Raw genomic sequence first — 18,536 nt, forward strand, 5'->3', positions numbered from 1 at the left:
AAACCAAGTGCTAGGAACTGAGCACCAGTTGTCTGGAGAGTAGCGAGCTCTCTTAACCACTGATCCATCTCTCAAGTCCCCAGCACAGATCAACAGTTTTCTTAACAAGTATAAATTTTGCCTAGAATTTTTTTATTAGTTAACAAAACCCACAAATAACAATAACAAAGTTGTCATTTGTTTTTTAAATATTTAATCATCAACAGTTTTCTTAAGAAGTATAAATTTTGCCTAGAATTTTTTTTATTAGTTAAAAAAAAACCACAGATAACAAAGTTGTTGTTTGTTTTTTAAATATTTAATCATCAACAGTTTTCTTAACAAGTATAAATTTTACCTAGAATTTTTTTATTAGTTAACAAAACCCACAAATAACAATAACAAAGTTGTCATTTGTTTTTTAAATATTTAATTTAAAAAATTTTATGTAAGTGCATTCATATTCATACAATGCCCGTGGAGGTCAGAAAAAGGGCTTCAGATCCCTTGGAACTGGAGTAACAGGCCAGAGTTAGCTGCAATGAGAGTTCCTGCCTGGGAAGCAATCCTGGGTCTTCTGCAAGAGCAGTCAGTGCTCTTAACCGCAGTGCCATCTCTTCAGCCTCATTTGTTTTTGAGACAGGGTCTTTCTGTAGTCCCAACTGCACTGAATCTGGTTATATAGACTAGGATGGTCTCTAACGCACAGAAAACCGTCTGCCTCAGTATCCCCAGTGCTGGGATTAAAGGTATGAGTAACCACACTTCATTTTGACTCAAGTAGCCCAGGATGACCTCACCTAGAACTATTGATTCTCCTACCCTTACCACTGGAATTCTCTTTTTTTAAAAACAAAGCAGAGGTCAGGCATGGTTGTACACCTTTAATCCCAGCACTCTAGAGGCAGAAGAAGATTTGAGGCCAGCCTGGTCTACATAGTTCCAGGTCAGCCAGAGTTATATATAGTAAGACCCTGTCTCAGCAACCAACCAAGGTACAGGGCTCAGTGGTAGAGTGCTTCTCTGTTGTGCACAAGGCCTTCAGTTTGACCCCAGCACCAAGCAAACAAAACCCCAAAAGCCCCATACTTTGTCTCTTTCTCCCTGTCATACTCAAATCCTCAACTATTTAAGTACTGAGTGAAACACTACCATGCACACATGCTTCTTTAAACCCTGTTTCTTAGAAAGCATGGCTTAGTGAAGAGCTTCAACATCCTACCTATGGCAGGCAGGCACACAGGGCCTCAGGAAGTCACAGTGCCCCAATCTTCACATACCTAGACAACAGGGGAAAAGGTGGGGAATACAGATATTCTGATTATCCATACTTTCCACTAACCTCTCTCAACTCAGGATTTAAAAGGCCTCTACCCAAAGAGGCCAGGAGATAAGAACTAAGCAAGTTGATCTAGTTTCATGGACAAATGTGTCAGAGAGAAAGAGCAAGTAAAATAATATTATCATTTACTGCATTGAAGGAAATGCCATTTATGTACTTCTGTCCTTTAATGACCTGGTATACACATACCAACCTCACACTTGCACATGGCATGGCCCTGGCCAGAGTGAGCTGATTACTATTCCAACAGATAGTCTTCTCACTGACTTTAATTCTTTGCTAAGAATTGGATCTAATCAAATGAGCCTGTTTTTTGTTTTAAAAGATTTTACTGTGGGGTTGGAGAGATGGCTCAGTAGTTAAGAGCCTTAGTAGCTCTTCTAGAGGACCTGAGTTCAATTCCCAACACTCACACGACAGCTAAGAGCCCTCTGTAATTCCAGTTCCAGGGGATCCAATGGCCCCTATGGTCTCTGTGGGCTTTGTATGACATGAGTACACTTACAAACATGCATGCAAGACACTCATAAACAAGATTTAAAAATTTCTTTGAGGGACTGGAGAGATGGCTCAGCAGTTAAGAACATGGGTTGTTCTTACAGAAGACCTGGGTTTGACTCCCAGCACCCACATGGCAGCTAACAACTGTCTGTAACTCCAGTCCCAGGGGATCTGACAGCATCTTCTGACCTCTGAGGGCATTGCATGACACCAGTGCACTAACCTACATGCAGGCAATACACGCATACACATAAAATAAAAATGTTAAATAAAATTTTTTTTTAATTTTTTAATTTTTTTTTTTTCTGAGACAGGGTCTCCCTGTAGCCCCAGCTGGCCTTTAACTTGTTATGTAGACTAGGTTGACCTTGAACTCACAGAGATCTGCCTGCCTCTGCCTCCTAAGTGCCGGGCTAAAAAATTTTTTTTAATTAAAGAAAAAAAAAAAAAGATTTTACTTAGCTGTCTGTGGTGGCACACTTTTAGTCCTAGCACTCAGGAAGCAGAGACAGGCGGATCTCTGTGGGAGCAAGTCCAGCCTGGTCTATATAGCAAGTTCCAGGTTAGCTGGGGCTATAGGGAGACCCTGTCTCAAACACACACACACACAAATAACAAAGATTTTATTTACATGCACCATGTGGATGTTGGGGAACTGAACCCAGGCAAGAACAGTAAGTGCTCTCAACCACTGAGTCAGCTCTCTAACGACAGCAAACGGTTTTTTGAAACTAAAATCCACTCCTGTTAGCAGAAGAATATAAATTCAATGATGGAGAAAGAGAAAATGAAGTTTTATGTGCGCAAGTAGTTTGGCTTTCCATGTAACAAGTGTTAGAGAAGAGAGATAGGGTTCAAAAAGATACCCAAGCAGCACTCACTCCTTTATTGGCAGCAATGCAGCATTCAGCCAGTCGTAGCCAAAGGCGGGGATTTGCGTGATAAACCTGAACAGCTTCAATAAGACACTCGAAGGCAGCAAGAGGCCTTCCGATGTGAAGAAGCTGAATTCCACAGTTATACAGCAGCTCATATCTTTTGTTGGTTAGTAAGGTACACATGGGTCTTCCAGAAAATTTTTTGCCTAGTGATAAAAATTGGAGAATAGATGATTAAATGGCTACACTGAAAACATTTATTCTCCTAACTAAACACTACCATGTTTAATATCAGTAACCACAATTTGAAATTGTAATGGCTCACCAAGGGTAGTCTTCATGCCTAACCCAAACATCTGCCAGTCCTATCAGGTGTCTGTGCTGGTGGGACAAAGATGTTCCCGCTTCCCTGCCAGTTCCTCAGGCAGTGTCGCTCTATAGAGACTGAGGTGATGTCACTCTCTCCCATGAACCTTACAGCACCTTTCCCTGTTTTCAGCTTTGTCAACTGTGGTATTACCATGTGCTGCCACTTGTTCAATGAGTCAGTCAAGTAAGACCACTTGCAATTTAAAATACACTTTTCACCAATTCAACTGTTGTTTTATTATCTTAATAAAAATAAAAAAATTTTGGGGTTGGGGATTTAGCTCAGTGGTAGAGTGCTTGCCTAGCAAGCGCAAGGCCCTGGGTTCAGATCTCAGCTCTGAAAAAGAAAAAAAAAATTGCTTGATTTTAAGCATTTCAGATCAAGGATCCATGTAATTTGAATATTAAATGATAAACTTCAAAACTTCAGGAATTTGCTTGAAGATTATCAGATGTTGCCATGGCATTACATGTAAAACTCTGTAAACGATTCCTAACGATGCTGGCCTGAGAGCAAGAACTCTCGATGACTAATTAGAAATGGCTGAAGACACTGCCATGCAGGACTACCGATTCAAATCCGTGACAAATTGAAGGCAGCTTAGTTTTTTGTTTTTTCTTCTTTCCGTGTGTGTGTGTGTGTGTGTGTGTGTTGTGCATGTTTCTGTGTTACATGTGCATGGATGCAAGTATGTGCATGTGGGTGTGGAGGCCTGAAGTTGTTGTCTAGACTGTTCCTCGATCACTCTTCTACCTTACTTTTTCAGACGGGGTCTCTCAACCCAGAGCTCATCGATATGGCTAGCTTCACTAGTTATCTTGCTTGAGGGATCTCCTATCTCTGCATTTCAAGGATGGAATTACAGGTGAGCCAAAATATCTATGCAGCATTTATGTGGGTTCTGGGGATCTGAACTCTGGTCCTTTGCTTACATAGCAAGTGGTTTAAGTATTGAGCTATCTCCCTAGCCTTTGTTTTGAGACAGGGTTTTAATATGTAGCCTTGGCTGGCAAGGATATCACTATGTAGACCAGGTTATTCTCAAACTCACAGAAATTCACTTGCTTCTACCTCTTGAATGCTGGGATTAAAGATGTGTACCACCATGCACAGCTTCCTAATTTTTTGATAATTCAAAATTATTCTTAACACCCTAACATCAAAATGGTTATAGCTACTAACAATCTCCAGGGCCCAATCTATTGAGCAGGGTCAGTGGTAACTGTATGTCATGTGCACTGTATCATGTGTCTCTCAAGTAGTACATGGCAGATGGTCCCCAGTGCCAGCTTACCTGGATCAGTGCTACTTGCACTGAGCTGGGCACAGACGTTATCGTTTTCCTGCAGAGCCTTCTTAAAGTAGAAAATCCCCAAATTGTGCTTGCTCATGGCAAAATGGATGCAACCAAGATTATTCCAGAACATACACCTCAAGCATTCACCTGAAAAAAAACAATTTGTCCACAGAAAAACTTTGTTCTTGATTTGTCCCTTATACAAAAATTAGACCTATTTATCTTTAGTGAATTCTATTTTCGATTTCACTTAGTCTCTACAGGACAGTTCATGAAGCATGATCTATAATTTTTTTTTTTGCAGGTTTAAAATTCTTTACTATGAACACAAACAAGAATGCTATTGTCACATGTGAAATGGTATCCATTTGAAGAGCGAGCTAATGACATCAGATGCATTGTATAGCAAACTTCCATTTTTCAACAGTGGTGGGGAGCGGGAGCTTATTCAGGGAACAAGTTAGGAGGTGGGGAAGGTATTGTTACAGTAAATGGGGTTAATTCAGTAGATTGTATTGACACTTGGAGTTGTACTCCCTTATTCAGATTACTATTACAATCAGTTTTTAAACATCAGTGACCATATTCCTACTGTAAAACCTAACAGTTTAACTGTAGCTTTCCCTTCCAATACATCATATGTACTTTATGCCAGAGGAAACTAATAAGATATCTTGAAAAATGTGTCCATTTGTCAAATATCACATTAACTAACATAGTTAACAGCAGTAAAATGGTTAAGTTCATAGCTAAAATCCTGGGTAAAATTCTTAGAAAACAAGGCTATTCTGTAATAATCTTGAATATGAATCTGACCATCTAATTTTTAATATTCAAACACTTGTACTTTATTCCCAAGAGAAAATGACTTGTTTGCATGTATCCTTGGTTGAAACACTTGAAGAAAAATAGTTGTATCACTACCTAACTAGCAAATGTCTGAAATCAAACAAAATAATCCCAAAATATCTTTTACAAATAGCACAAGATCTCCAAAGTACAAGAAAAAACCTTGGCATTATATAAAAAGAAACTGAGCAGACAATTCTAACTACAACAGGCCACCTGATGAAGGAACTATCCAGAAATCTACTACACGATATTCAAGACTCAAATATCATAATTAAAAGATTCTTTACAAAACAAAGAACCTTATATTTAGAATACTTGCTTAAAGATATTTAAACTACACACAACAATGAAATATAATTAAGAACAATCCTGTAATAATCATACTGATCTATTATTTTGCTTAGCAATAGCAGAAATGCATATATGTCTCTTATGCCTAATCATCTTTATTCAGTCTAGCTCCATAGGATAAAAAGTAACTTTGGAGAAATGAATCAATCATGGCAAACATATAAGCAAGGGCCTTTGTATTAGGATAATCAGAAACAAGTTATTTGAATTTACTTTTAGTTATTTTTAACTGATATATAAAAACATAAGAACCATACATACTTCTTATAGGATGCTTTATAATTTTTTGATATATGCACACGTTGTGCAATATTCAAATTGAGTTATCTGTTCAATTATCATTTCTTTTTGGTGAAAACAACTGAAATTTGAATTTTAGAAGAATACAGAAGCAATGTGCTTTTTAAGATAATGGCCAGAAACCATATATTTGAAAACTTGTAAACAGTTCTCTGGTAAAGTTGGCAGAGTTTGAACTTAAACCAGGGTTTCAGTGTTTCTGGAAGTAGCATCGGGAAACACCTGTCAAAACTACACACAGGTTGTAAACTAACATAGTGATTATCTTCAGGTAGCAACATTATGGCTGTGAGCTCCAAGCCAGTATGGTCCACATAGCGAATTCCAGGCCAGCAATTTTTATTTTCTTTCTGTCTTAATATGGATTTTTCTAGTGTTTTACAGAACATATATGATTTTCTAGTGAGAAATAAAAATTTGGGGGACAGCTGTTTTTAGATTGCATATATATATAGTGTCCAGGGGTGGGTCTGACCAAAGTTTAAAGGTACTGAAGAAAGGTCAGAGGACTATTTTATTTTTAGGGGAGGAGTTCTCATAAAAAAAGACTTCAAGGATTGTCCATAAATATAGGATGTGTCTTAGCTCTGATGAAAAAGACAAGAACAGTAGGTCTGATTTCAAAATTGTTTCACTCTCAATGCATGCAAACTGAACACTTTGATATTCTAATACCTATCACATATTATGTTTTATTAAGTAGGAAAAATTTTAAAGGAATTTCAATAAATTTTGTAACTGAAGCTTAATTTCAAAGCAGAATGAGGAAGCAATATTGTTGTGTTAGTCACAAAGTTGGCAGTGAGCTCATCTCTTGGCCCTCAGTAAACCCTAAGTCCTTTTACATGAATGGGTGTGATTTAAGCAAGTTTCCCCATTAAATTCCAGAATGTGAGATTTATCCTTACTCAGTGACATTCAGATTAATTACACTGTTCACAATTTAAGCAACTTCCCATAGGAAATTAGAATCTGAAATCCAAGAACCTGATACTTTTCTGAGAGGGAAAGTCTTCTAGTGAAGAAGGAAATGGAGATTTGCTTCACTGTGTTTCTTAATACATCCAAAGGAATAAAACTGAAAAGTAACTACAAGGCAAATTGCTATAAAAGACTTTTATTGTAAGGATTAAATTCTTCACAGGATAAGATATAATTCACTTAGCATTTGCATTTGTACCTATCTTTCTCAAATTTTTATTTGCAAATGGAGATTCAAAGTTAAAATTAATTAAGTGGGCCAAAGTTTAGTCAAATGTGACTGACTCCCTGAATGATTTTAATGTTCTTTCATTTTATTCAAATAAAATAAAATTATTAACAATCCCCCAGAAGTACTTATTTAAAAATAAAGTCATGCTATCAAAAGGTGAGGTTCACTTTCATCCTGTTTGCCTTCACGCCACTGTTGTGAGCCTTCATTCCAGGCCACATAGACAAACAGGGCGAGAACGACAGGAACCACAACTGCTACGATTGCGGCATAAAAACAGCTGTCTCTGTTGGACATTCCCAGGGCACCTCTGAATACGTAAGATTTCGTTGTAAAATATAGCCCAATAGGAACGGTGATCATTAAAGCTGTGAAGAACAGGACAGTCTTTAGGGTTGACGCCAATGAGCTTTCATTCCTGAACTCCAGTGGCTGCAGCACGTTCAGCGCCGCTTTGTCAAGGTGATCCACGGTGTGGCCGTGCAGGCAACAGGCAATGGGGGCTGGCTGGGCTCAGAGGCCCCCGGCGGATCGATCTATAATTTTTTAAACTTTTAAAATCTTTTACTGAAGAGGATAAAATTATCATCATAATTATTCTTGTTTTTCTAAGACAGCCTTTCATATGTAACTCAAGATGACCCAGAATTCACTATGTAGCCCAGACTGGCCTTGAGCATCTCCTACCTCAGTCTCTAAAACAATGGAATTACAGGGTGGGGGTTGGACAGGGTGATGCAGACATGTCTGGCAGTTAAAATTATTATAAAACCACTTTAACTTTTTGATGTAATTTTTAGTAACCATAGGCAAATGACAAAAAAATTTATAACCTTATATGCCTTATATCCACAGTGAAATAGTGTACAAACTGAAAACAATGAAGCAAATATTAAACTTGGAGGCTGGGGTTTAGCTCGATGGTAGAGTCTGCTTAGCATGTACAAAGTCTTGTGTTGGATATATGCATGCATGCACACATGAAACTATCTAAAATATATTAAGTGAATAATAGGAAGAATGTACCGAACAGAACAGAGTATATAAAATCCTGCTTTTGTTCTCTCTGTAGCCCCAGCTGGCTTGGAACTCACTATGTAGACCAGGCTTGCCTTGAACTCAAGAGATCCACCTGCCTCTGCCTCCTGAGTGCTGGAATTAAAGGCATGCGCCACTACCCCTGGCTATCTTTATATTTTTAATCACAAAAAACTCCAAACATTTCTGGGGCTAAAGAGATGGTCCAATGGTTAGGAGCACTGGCTGCTTTTGCAGAAGATCTGGGTTCAGTTCTTACCACCCATATGGTGGCTCAGAACCACCTGTAACTACAGTTCCAGAGGATCTTCTGACCTCACACGACACGGGTACACTCACATCCATGCAGGCAAAGCACTCATACACATAAAATAAAGATAAACCAAACTCTATGGTACCAGGATTTGGGGTAATGTTCAATTAAAGACTTCTTTGTTACAAAAATAAAATATTCATTCAAGTTTTCTTTTGTTTTTGTTTTTTTATTATAAGTTCAAGCCTTTCTCTAAATTTTACTTTGGTGTAATGAAAGTAATCCAAGCTTAGCTTTCATTTTCTGAATAGGTCCCTATGCATTTGAAAACAATTTACTGTGGGGCTGGAGGGATGGTTCAGCAGTTAAGAGCACTAGCTGCTCTTGCAGAGGACCTGGGTTCAATTCCCAGCACCCACATGGCAGCTGCTAACAATCTTCTGTAACTCTAGTTCCGGGGAATCCAACCCCCTCTTCTGACTTCTGCGGCCCTGCATAACATGGGTGCACTTGTATACATGCACACAATACACTCATACATATAAAATAAAAATAAAGCAAAACAAAATTAAAAAAATTTACTGAAGTCAGGCCAGGCAAGGTGGCAGCAGGTAATCTTAGCACCTGAGAGATAAAGCCAGTAGGATCAAAGTTCAAGATCATCTTTGGTTATGCAGCAAGTTCAAAGGCAGCTTGGTCTAAGTGGGATGGGGGGGGTGTCTTTAATAGTAGCACTTGGTAGGCATAGACAGGTGGATCTTTATGAGATTGAGGCCAATCTGGTCTATAAAGTGAGTTCCAGGTCAGAGGATACAGGGAGACTCTGTCTCAAAAAGACCAATAAGTAAATAAATAAATAAATAAATAAATAAATTCCAAATTAGTACTCCCTACTTTATCCTAACAATACAAAGTACCAGATTAGAATGACAAATAAGGCTATTTACTGTTTAATACTAAAGGTTGTATTCTGATAGAACAGTTTTAAATGAGGCAATAATAATGAAAAAAGAGAAAAGGGACTGGTAATTTAGTTTGGTGGTAGAAACCTGTTTAGCATGCATCAGACTCTAGTTTGACCCACCACAGATAGAAAGGCAAAGACAGAGGTTCAAGACTGTATAGCAAGGCTCTACCTTGAAGAAAACAAACAAAAAACAAAACAAAAATGAAATTAAAAAAAAAAAAAAAAAAAAAAAAAATGAGAATTTGAATGTTAGAAATTGATACTCTCTGTCAAACAAAATTCATTTACAAGCTGGAATTGAAGGTATGTGTCCTTAATCCCAGCATTCAGGAGGCAGGAGGATTTTAAGCTCAAGACCAACCTGGGCAACATAACAGACCTTGTCTCAAAAGAACAATAAAACAAAAAGAGCTGGGAATGTAGCTCGATGGTAGAGCTTCGCCTAGTGTGTATGCAAAGCCCTGGGTTCTACTGCCAGCATGCAGAATTCATTTGCATTGCTGTAGACAGAAATCATTTGCATTGCTGAATTTTTGCAGTTTACAAGCTTTTAAAAATATTGAGTATGAAGTCAATCAAGAGTATATACACTTATACAGAGGTATATACCGTATATAGAGACTCATGGGGACTCTATATGTACAGCATCCAGCTCCACTAAAGAGACCCCTGATCATCTCTCTCTCTTTCCAATTTTAGACACTTTAGAAAATAGTGAAGAATTAAGACTGTTTTATTAAGACTAAGGAGCTACCACTGCTTCTCAATGCTTGCTCTAGACTTGAGACTTGGAAGCTTTCTGCCGTTAGGTATTATTCGTGTTGGAACAAAGCTCCCCAGCATATGAATCCAAAACAAAAATACCCAGGTGAATCACTGGGTTTATCTGTTTAATTTTGAGAAAGGTTCTCCCTATGTTGCCCTGGCTGGCCTGGAATTCCCTACGTAAATCAAGTGGATCACAGAGATCCACCTGACTGCCTTCCCAAATGTTGAGATTAAAGCTGTGTACAGCTGTGTTCATGCCCAGCTTGTAGCTCAGGATGGCCTCCAACTTGTGATCCTCCTGTCTCAGCATCTAGAGTAGGCTTATAGGGTATGCCACCATCCCTGGCTTTCCTGGGTTTATCTGTTTAATTTTGAGAAAGGTTCTCCCTATGTTGCCCTGGCTGGCCTGGAATTCCCTACGTAAATCAAGTGGATCACAGAGATCCACCTGCCTTCCCAAATGTTGAGATTAAAGCTGTGTACAGCTGTGTTCATGGCCAGCTTGTAGCTCAGGATGGCCTCCAACTTGTGATCCTCCTGTCTCAGCATCTAGAGTAGGCTTATAGGGTATGCCACCATCCCTGGCTTTCTTTGTTACAACATTTTCTCTTTATTTATTTATTTTTTTTTCTGAGACAGGGTCTCCCTGTAGTCCCAGTTGGCCTGGAACTCCCTGCGTAGACTCAAGAGATCTTCTTGCCTCTGCCTCCTGAGTGCTGAGATTAAAGGCATGCACCACCATACCTGACCTGTTACAACATTTAATAGTTTATCTTCACTTTTTTTTTTTTTTTTTTTTTTTTTTTGAGGAAACAGGGTCTCATGTAGCCCAGGGTAGACTCAAATTTGCTATGTAGTCAAGGCTGACCTTAAAGTCCCGATCATCCTGCCTCCACTTCCTAGATGCTAGGATTATAGTTATGCACCACCATGCCTGGTTGTCCTCATTTCTTGTAATTGATTTCCCTCTTCTCCATAAAACAGCAATGACAAGAACCATGTCAATCACAATTTACACCTTTCTTTAACTTTTATGTCTGTGTGATAGTGCAGGTGTATACATGGCACATGGGTGGAGGTCAGAAACCACTTTTAGGAGTTGGTTCTGGCCTTCTACTTCATTGAGGCAGGGTCTCTCTTGCTTCTGCTGTGTTGCATACTCCAGGGTAGTGACCTGGGAGCTTCCAGGTGATTCTTCTGTCTCCATGTCCCATCTCACCACAGGAGTGCTGGGATTACAGATGTGTACCATCAAATCTAGCTTTTTAACTAGGTCCCAGGGATTAAACCTGAGTTATCAGCTTGTACAGCTAATGGTCAAACCATATCCCTGGCCTCTATACTTTTCTTTCACCACAAATAAAACTATTCATTTATGACTAGTGGCAAAAGTAAGCAATAATAATTATCTTCCTAAGTCTACAGAAATCACTGTATCATTCCCTGCTTTTATGGGAGAAAGTAGAAAAAGTATCATCTCATCCTCTTGAAAAGGTCTCACATCACAAAGGCCTCATGATGCAGGCATAATTTCTAAATGAGTATTAAATAAAATGAGGGGCTAGGAAGATGGTTCAGTAAAGTCCTTGCCATGCAGCATGAGGACCTGAGTTCAGATCTCCAGCACCCATGTGAAAAGCCAAGTGTGACAGTGTACACCTGTAATCCCAGCTCTGGCCAGGCTGAGACAGGAAAATTCCTAGTTTGCTGGGCAGTTGGTCTCACCAAGTCAGTGTGCTCCAGGTCTCAAAAAACAAGGCAGAAAGTGACTGCGTGTACATGTGTACAGACACACACACACTCACTCACACACACACTCACACACACACTCACACACAAGAGGGGGTGGGGGGAAGGGCAAAGAAAAAAGTTACAGATGTAATGCAGCATCCTGTAATGTGGAAACAATTTATAAGTTAAAATTCCAGGAACTTTCTGCAAGGAGAAGTATTAAAACTTAGCAGCTGTTTTAAGACAGGGTCTTGAAAGGCAGCACTCAATCTCAAGGTCTTTCTGCTTCCATCTTCTCAGTGCTGGGATTACAGACATGTGACACCATGCTTGGCTTAGAACATTTTCATTTAAAAATGAACAAAAATCACTGTGGAGAAGCCTCAGGACCTAAGCAATACGGGGTTGATCTGTCAGGAAAAAAAAAAACCCTAAAATTTTACAATTTTCTTTTACCTGTTTTCATGAATCCTGGATGCTCAGCAATGTTTGAACTATTTAATAGCTTCACAGCTTTTCGATAATTGCCCCTTAAGTACTCAAAATTGCTTTTAAGAAACAGGGAGGGTGCAGACTGTAAAGGAAAGATAAAAGTTATTTAAAGTTTGTTTTCAGTTGTCTAATGCAAGATCTTGACTATACTGCTACACATGTATGTGTTCAAGAGTATAAATGAATGAGTTAATTCATGCCACAAAAGTTTCCACGTTTCACTGATCCTGCAATCTAAAACACTGAAATCACCACAGAACACTTTGTAAGAATTGCCTCCCTAAAAAATTAGAACAACATGCACTGCACATATAAGAATACAGCCTAAAAAGTATCCACTGACTTTCCCTGTGCCCAGCCTGACCTATGTTCAAATGATCTACTGCCTTGGCCTCTTGCATACCTAGCAATACAGGCACAGGTGATTGTGCTTGGCTTAACTGCAAAACAACTAAACAGCAAAAACTAGCACTTTAAGTTTTTTTTTTTTCCTTTTTTTTTGAGACAGGGTCTCTCCCTGTAGCCTAAGCTGGCCTGGAACTTACTTTGTAGACCAGGCTGGCTTTGAACTCACAGAGATCTGACTGCTTCTGCCTCCCAAGAGCACTTTAGTTTTAATGGTTATTAGAAAATTGGTGATCTTCCTTAGCTTTTTTTCTGCTTAAAAAAATTATTTTTCGCTGGGCATGGTGGCGCATGCCTTTACTCCCAGCACTCGGGAGGCAGAGGCTGGCGGATCTCTGTGGGTTCAAGGCCAGCCTGGTCTACATAGTGAGTTCCAGGACAGCTGGGGCTACAGGGAGACCCTGTCTCAAAAAGACAAAAAAAAAAAAAATTTTTTTTTTCAAAAATTGTAAGTGTACATCTGTGTGTGAATATATTAGTGCAAGTGTCTGTAGAAACGAAAAGTAGATGTCAGATTCTCTGGAGCTGGAGCAGTTATGAGCCACTGGACATGGGTGCCGGGTGGTGGGTCCTTTGCAACAGTAATATGTACTCTTAACTACTGAGCCATCTCTCCATCTCTCCAGCCTAATTCAAAAAAAAAAAAAAAAAGGTCCTGGGGACTGGAGAGATGGCTGAGTGGTTAAGAGCACTGATTGCTTCCCTAGCATGGTGGTGCATGCCTTTAATCCCAGCACTCGGGAGGCAGAGGCAGGCAGATCTCTGTGACTTCAAGGCCAGCCTGGTCTACATAGTGAGTTCCAGGACAACTGAGGCTAAAAAAGATAAAAACAAAAACAAAAACAAAGAAATAGCACTGAAGAGGACCTGGGTTTGGTTCCCAGCACTCACAACTCACTAACACTAACAACCATCTGTAACTCCAGTTCCAGGGGATCCAACGCCCTCTTCTGACCTCTATGGGCACTGCATGACATGGTTGCACTTACAAACATGCTGGTAATACACTCATACACATAAAATAAAAATAATAAAAATGTTAAAAAAAAAAGGTCTCATGTAATTCACACTGTTCTTGAATTCCCAATTCTCCTGCTTGAGCCACCATACCTAATTTTTTATTTATATATGTATTTTTCTTTTGGGTCTTTTAAAACAATGTTTCATTATAACCCAAGCTGGTCCTGAATTCCTGATCCTCCTGCCTCTACCTTCTGAGTGCTAAAATTGTATCCTCTTTGTGTGCATGCTTGAGACTGACCCTAAGGACGACTGTGTGTTAGGCAAGTGCTCTACAATTGAGCTATCCCCAGCCTTTCTTATTTCTTAGGACACAAGCACATTTTTCATTAGGATCCAAATTACCATTTTTCCAAGTAGGAAAAAACAAAAACAAAAAGCAAAAACAGTGTCACCATATGAATGGGAGAATTTATCAAACAAAAGTTTTTTTGCAGGCACTATTCTTTCTATTCCCAAATTCATGTTTTGGATTGCAGATCACCTTCATTCCTCTTAAGAATTCTCAACCTGAAGATGCTTCACCAGAAAATACTAATTTAGAGTGCAACTGGTGCACACCTTTAAACCCAGTATTTGGGAGACAGAGGCAGGCAGATCTCTGTGAGTTCAAAGCCTGCCTGGTCTACACAGCAAGTTTTAGGCCAACCAGAACTAAATAGTGAGACTGTGTCTAAATATTTTTAAAAAATTCTCTAAAAAGTAAAACATCATGCAGAGATCTGGGTAATTACCAATTTCTAAAACCAAGTTTTATTTATGTGCATGTGGGGCTGGAGTGATGGCTCAGCAGTTAAGAGCACTAGCTGTTCTTGCAGAAGAATCCAAGCACCCATATGGCAGCTAACAATGGTCTGTAACTCCAGTTCCAGGGGATCTGACGCCCTCTTCTGTCCTCTGTGGGCACTGCACAACACTGATGCACTTATATGCATAATACTCATATACATAAAATAAAAATAATTAAAAAATAAAAATAATAAAAATATTATTTGCATGTATGCAGAGACCAGAAGAGGGCACTGGGTATCCTCTATCTCTCTGTCCATTCCTTTGAGGCAGGGTCTCTTCTTGAGCCTGAAGCTTATGTTTTCCAGGCTATATCGGAAGTGAGCAAGCTCCAGAGAGCTTCCTGCTTCCTTCCTGTCCTCAGAGCTAGGGTTATAGGCACGTATGGGATGCTTAGCTTGTTCCATGGTCTGAACTCTAGTTCTCATGATTGCACATCAAGTGCTCTTAATCACTGAGCCAACTCTCCAGCCAATTACCTATTTTTACTCATCTGTCCTCTGTGACTATAGATTCCTTTAAGGCATAAGGTTTGATAAATGATCACCTCCCTGTTTTGGCTTCTCTCTCTTATAGATTAATTGTTCACTACAAAAAAAGAGCTGGGTGTGGTGGTGCGCCCCTTTAATCCCAGCACTCAGGAGGCAGAGGCAGGCGGATCTCTATGACTTCAAGGCCAGCCTGGTCTACATAGTGAGTTCCAGGAGAGCTGGGGCTACAGGGAGACCCTGTCTCAAAAAGACCAAAAAAAAAAAAAAAAAAAAAAAAAATTGCTGAAGAAACAACTCAGGGGCTAATAAGGATCCAGCCTGAAGCTTCTAACATCACCTCCTCAGGATTTCTATCCTTTATTTGTTTATTTACTGTGTGTGTGTGTGTGTGTGAATGTGAGTGTGTTTAGGGGGGTATGCGCATACCATGATTCGAAATGTGTTATGGGATAATGCAGGAGTTGGTTCTCTCCTTCCATAAGATGGGTTCTAGGGATTAGGGGATTAAACCCAGGTCATCAGGCTTCATGGTAAGTGCCTTTACCTACTGAACCATCCTGCTGGCCCCAGGTTTTAGCTATAATTTGACTGCTAAATCTTCAATGCGCATACACACACACACACACACACACACACACACACACCCCTTTTTTTTTTTTTAATCTTTTTGAGTCAGGGTCTCCCTGCAGCCCCTGCTGGCCTGGAATTCACTATGTAGACTAGATTGGTCTTGAACTCAGAGCTCTGCCTGCCTTTGCCTCCTGAGTGCTAGTATTAAAGGCATATTTTGAGGATAAAGCTGAAACATTCAAAAATAACATAAATGCCTAATATCAGCCAAAGTTTTAGGTGAATTGTGATAAACTACTCATAGAGTACTAGGAAGTTACCTAGCTATTTAAAATGAATTTTTGTCTGCTTGTTGTTTTTTTCTGAGACAGGGTTACATCATGTAGCACTGGCTGGTCTGGAACTCTCCATGTAGACCAGACTGCCCTCAAACTCATAGAGATGCACAAGCTTCTGCCTCCTGAATGCTGGGATTAGTGTGCACCACCACACCAGGTCAAATGGTCATATGCCGAGTGTGGTGGCACATCTTTAATCCCAGCACTAGGGAGGCAGAGGCAGGCGGATCTCTGTGAGTTCAAGGCCAGCCTGGTCTACAAAGCTGGGGACTACACGGAGACCTTGTCTCAAAACGACAAAAATAAATAAATAAATAAATAACTACATACAGAGTAGAAGCTTGGGCTGAGAAGTAGCACAGTGGCAGAGTGCTTGCATAGCATGTGTTAGGCCCTGGGTTCAATCCCCAGCACCCCAGAACCGAAATAACAACAAACCAAAGTGGAAACCTTTTCTTTTAAAATTTTACTCATTATTCATACGTGCGTGCGTGTGTGTGTGTGTGTACATGATGTGGCATTTGTGTGTTGAGATCAGAGGATCAACTCTGTGGAGTGATTCTTTCCTTCCACCATTATGTAAGTTCTGGGACCAAACTCAAGGTTGCCAGGTTTGCATGGCAAACACCTTGCCCAGCTGAGCAATCTCACTGGCTACAAAGCAGAAACTCTTGTCACCATTCTTGTGTGTGTGTGTGTGTGTGTGTGTGTGTGTGTTTTGTTCATGCTAGGGAAATGCTCCACTACTTAGCTATACTCCCCAGCTCAATTGTTATATTTAAGCTGAAACTGACAAATACTCAGTCTAAATAAAGTCAGAAACTGAAGGAGAGAAAAGTCCAGAAGGAACTTACATTTCCAGTTGTGTTCATGACTGACTTGATCTCCCTTTTGCATGCTTTCAGGGACTTCATTTGGATATAAGCTCTTACTTTGTACTGTAAAGGAAAAATATTAGCATGTAAGAAGGATGGCTCATTTATACACACTAAAGTTTTGCTTTCCAGTTAAGGATAACTATCTCAAATTTTTATACAGGAACTTAAAGAATGACACTGTGTGTATTTTAAGCAAAACATATTCAGAGGGTAACTGTACTGCTAAACCACAGTTCTTTAAACCCAGATAAATACATGCTTTGAATTAGAGTGCTTCACTGATTTCCTATCACTTCATTATTTGCACTAACAAGTAAACATCAGTGACAAAGAACCACCATTTGAGACAAACACTACCTGGTGTATCTTTGATTTTGCAGCTTCTATTAGAGCTCCACTCTCAGCTTTATGATTAGATCCATCTTTGTTGGTATTACTGCCAGTCTGTACAATGGTGAAATAAAGTTAATCAAATATCTGTGACCATAACTGATTTCCAAGTGAGCTAATATAAGTACCTATAGATCATTTTTAAACTGGAGAAACCAGGGCTCACTCCTAGTGTCAGTAGCCCGGAGTGCCTAATGGGAACCTAACTGAGAGTTCACAGATGAGCATAATGATGGGTCTGCTTAAAAAGCATAGGTATCACTCAGACCTCTTTCTAAAGCCCACTATATACCCTGCCTTCTTCCTAAAGAAGCATTCCATCTTCCATCTTCCTCATGCTCTGACCCACATTCCCTCCACCAACCTCAGCCCTGCCACTCTCCATACTTCTCACTGTTCATTTCACCAGATACTTCCCAGCCTGCCATGTATCCCTTTGTGCTGTCTTCCCTGCCATGATTGCTATCCTACTCTATCCCTCCTGTTTTTTACTTGTCAGACTATTTGAATATTGAGCTCAAACACTCAAACTCCTGGAAACAATCCCTGATTTCCTTCCTTTCTATCCATGAGCTCACTTTACTCCATCCATCCCTTCTCAGCAAAGGACCCAGGGTAAAAGGACCACAGTGTTTCGATTTTGTCATATTAGAACCTTCCACAGCACATATATGTCTACTGACTAAATTGTATTTTACCAAATACTACAGCTACCAAATATGAAAAAGTGAAATATTTTACAACGCAATGCTCAGGGATAATCCTGAAATCTCTTTCTTTTTTTGGTCTTTTTGAGACAAGGTCTCCCTCTAGCCCCGGTTAGCCTGGAACTCACTCTGTAGACCAGGCCAGCCTTAAACTCAGAGGTCCAGATGCCTCTGCCTCCCAAGTGTTGGGATTAAAGGTGTACACCACCACACCTCGACTGAAATCTCTTATAGATACTTGTTAGGTTGAAAACCCTTAAACATGAAAATGGTTAAGTTTTTTGCTTTTGAGATTTTTTAAAAAATTTCAAATTATGTGTATATGTGTGCAGGAGTGTGTGCACATGTGTACAGGTGCCCACAGACACCAGAGGCATTGGTTGTGAGCCACCCAAAGTGGTTGCTGAGAACTGAACTGCAGTCCTCTGGAAGAACATCAACAAGTGCTCTTAAATGTAGAGCCATCTCTCCAGCTCAACAGAAAGTTTTTAAAAGGTAGTTTATTAGATTGGACAAATACTGTGAAAAGTTTCTATGAATTATACCTCAGTAAAGTTGTTAAGATATTATGTGATATGACAATAAGAATCATAGTTTTAAATATTAGTCTGATTAG

At 39.6% G+C, this 18,536-nt stretch overlaps 2 protein-coding genes across 5 annotated transcripts in view; both read right to left on the minus strand.

Annotated features, from left to right (window-relative positions):
- Cnot10 (CCR4-NOT transcription complex subunit 10) overlaps window positions 1-18,536 on the minus strand; it is an 85,197-nt gene that overhangs the window by 37,457 nt on the left and 29,204 nt on the right. For all 4 annotated transcript variants that reach the window (XM_008851932.2, XM_008851930.2, XM_008851933.2 and 1 more), the window contains exons 6-10: window positions 17,181-17,267; window positions 16,800-16,883; window positions 12,297-12,414; window positions 4,365-4,514; window positions 2,704-2,906 (exon numbers count right to left, since the gene is read on the minus strand). In XM_008851932.2, coding sequence (XP_008850154.1) covers window positions 2,704-2,906; window positions 4,365-4,514; window positions 12,297-12,414; window positions 16,800-16,883; window positions 17,181-17,267 — 642 coding nt within the window. The remainder of the gene's footprint in view (window positions 1-2,703; window positions 2,907-4,364; window positions 4,515-12,296; window positions 12,415-16,799; window positions 16,884-17,180; window positions 17,268-18,536) is intronic.
- On the minus strand, window positions 7,085-11,316 carry LOC103749116 (vacuolar ATPase assembly integral membrane protein VMA21-like). Its single transcript, XM_029555436.1, has 2 exons — window positions 11,178-11,316; window positions 7,085-7,595 (listed from the first exon to the last, which is right to left on the minus strand). Exons 1-2 carry the CDS (start codon window positions 11,314-11,316, stop codon window positions 7,225-7,227), a joined length of 510 nt encoding a protein of 169 aa, XP_029411296.1. The 3' UTR covers window positions 7,085-7,224.

This window comes from Nannospalax galili, unplaced genomic scaffold, assembly GCF_000622305.1.
Source record: "Nannospalax galili isolate Female #2095 unplaced genomic scaffold, S.galili_v1.0 scaffold2926, whole genome shotgun sequence".
In the NCBI taxonomy this organism is placed as follows: domain Eukaryota; kingdom Metazoa; phylum Chordata; class Mammalia; order Rodentia; family Spalacidae; genus Nannospalax; species Nannospalax galili.

What these genes read in the sequence shown, in the direction of transcription:
- LOC103749116 (XM_029555436.1), bottom strand. Translation starts at nt 11,316, where the DNA reads ATGGAGACAGAAGAATCACCTGGAAGCTCCCAGGTCACTACCCTGGAG. An exon ending in GGTTTCTGACCTCCACCCAT is followed by an intron (nt 7,596 to 11,177) that starts GTGCCATGTATA and finishes GGGGCCTCTGAG; the next exon opens with CCCAGCCAGCCCCCATTGCC.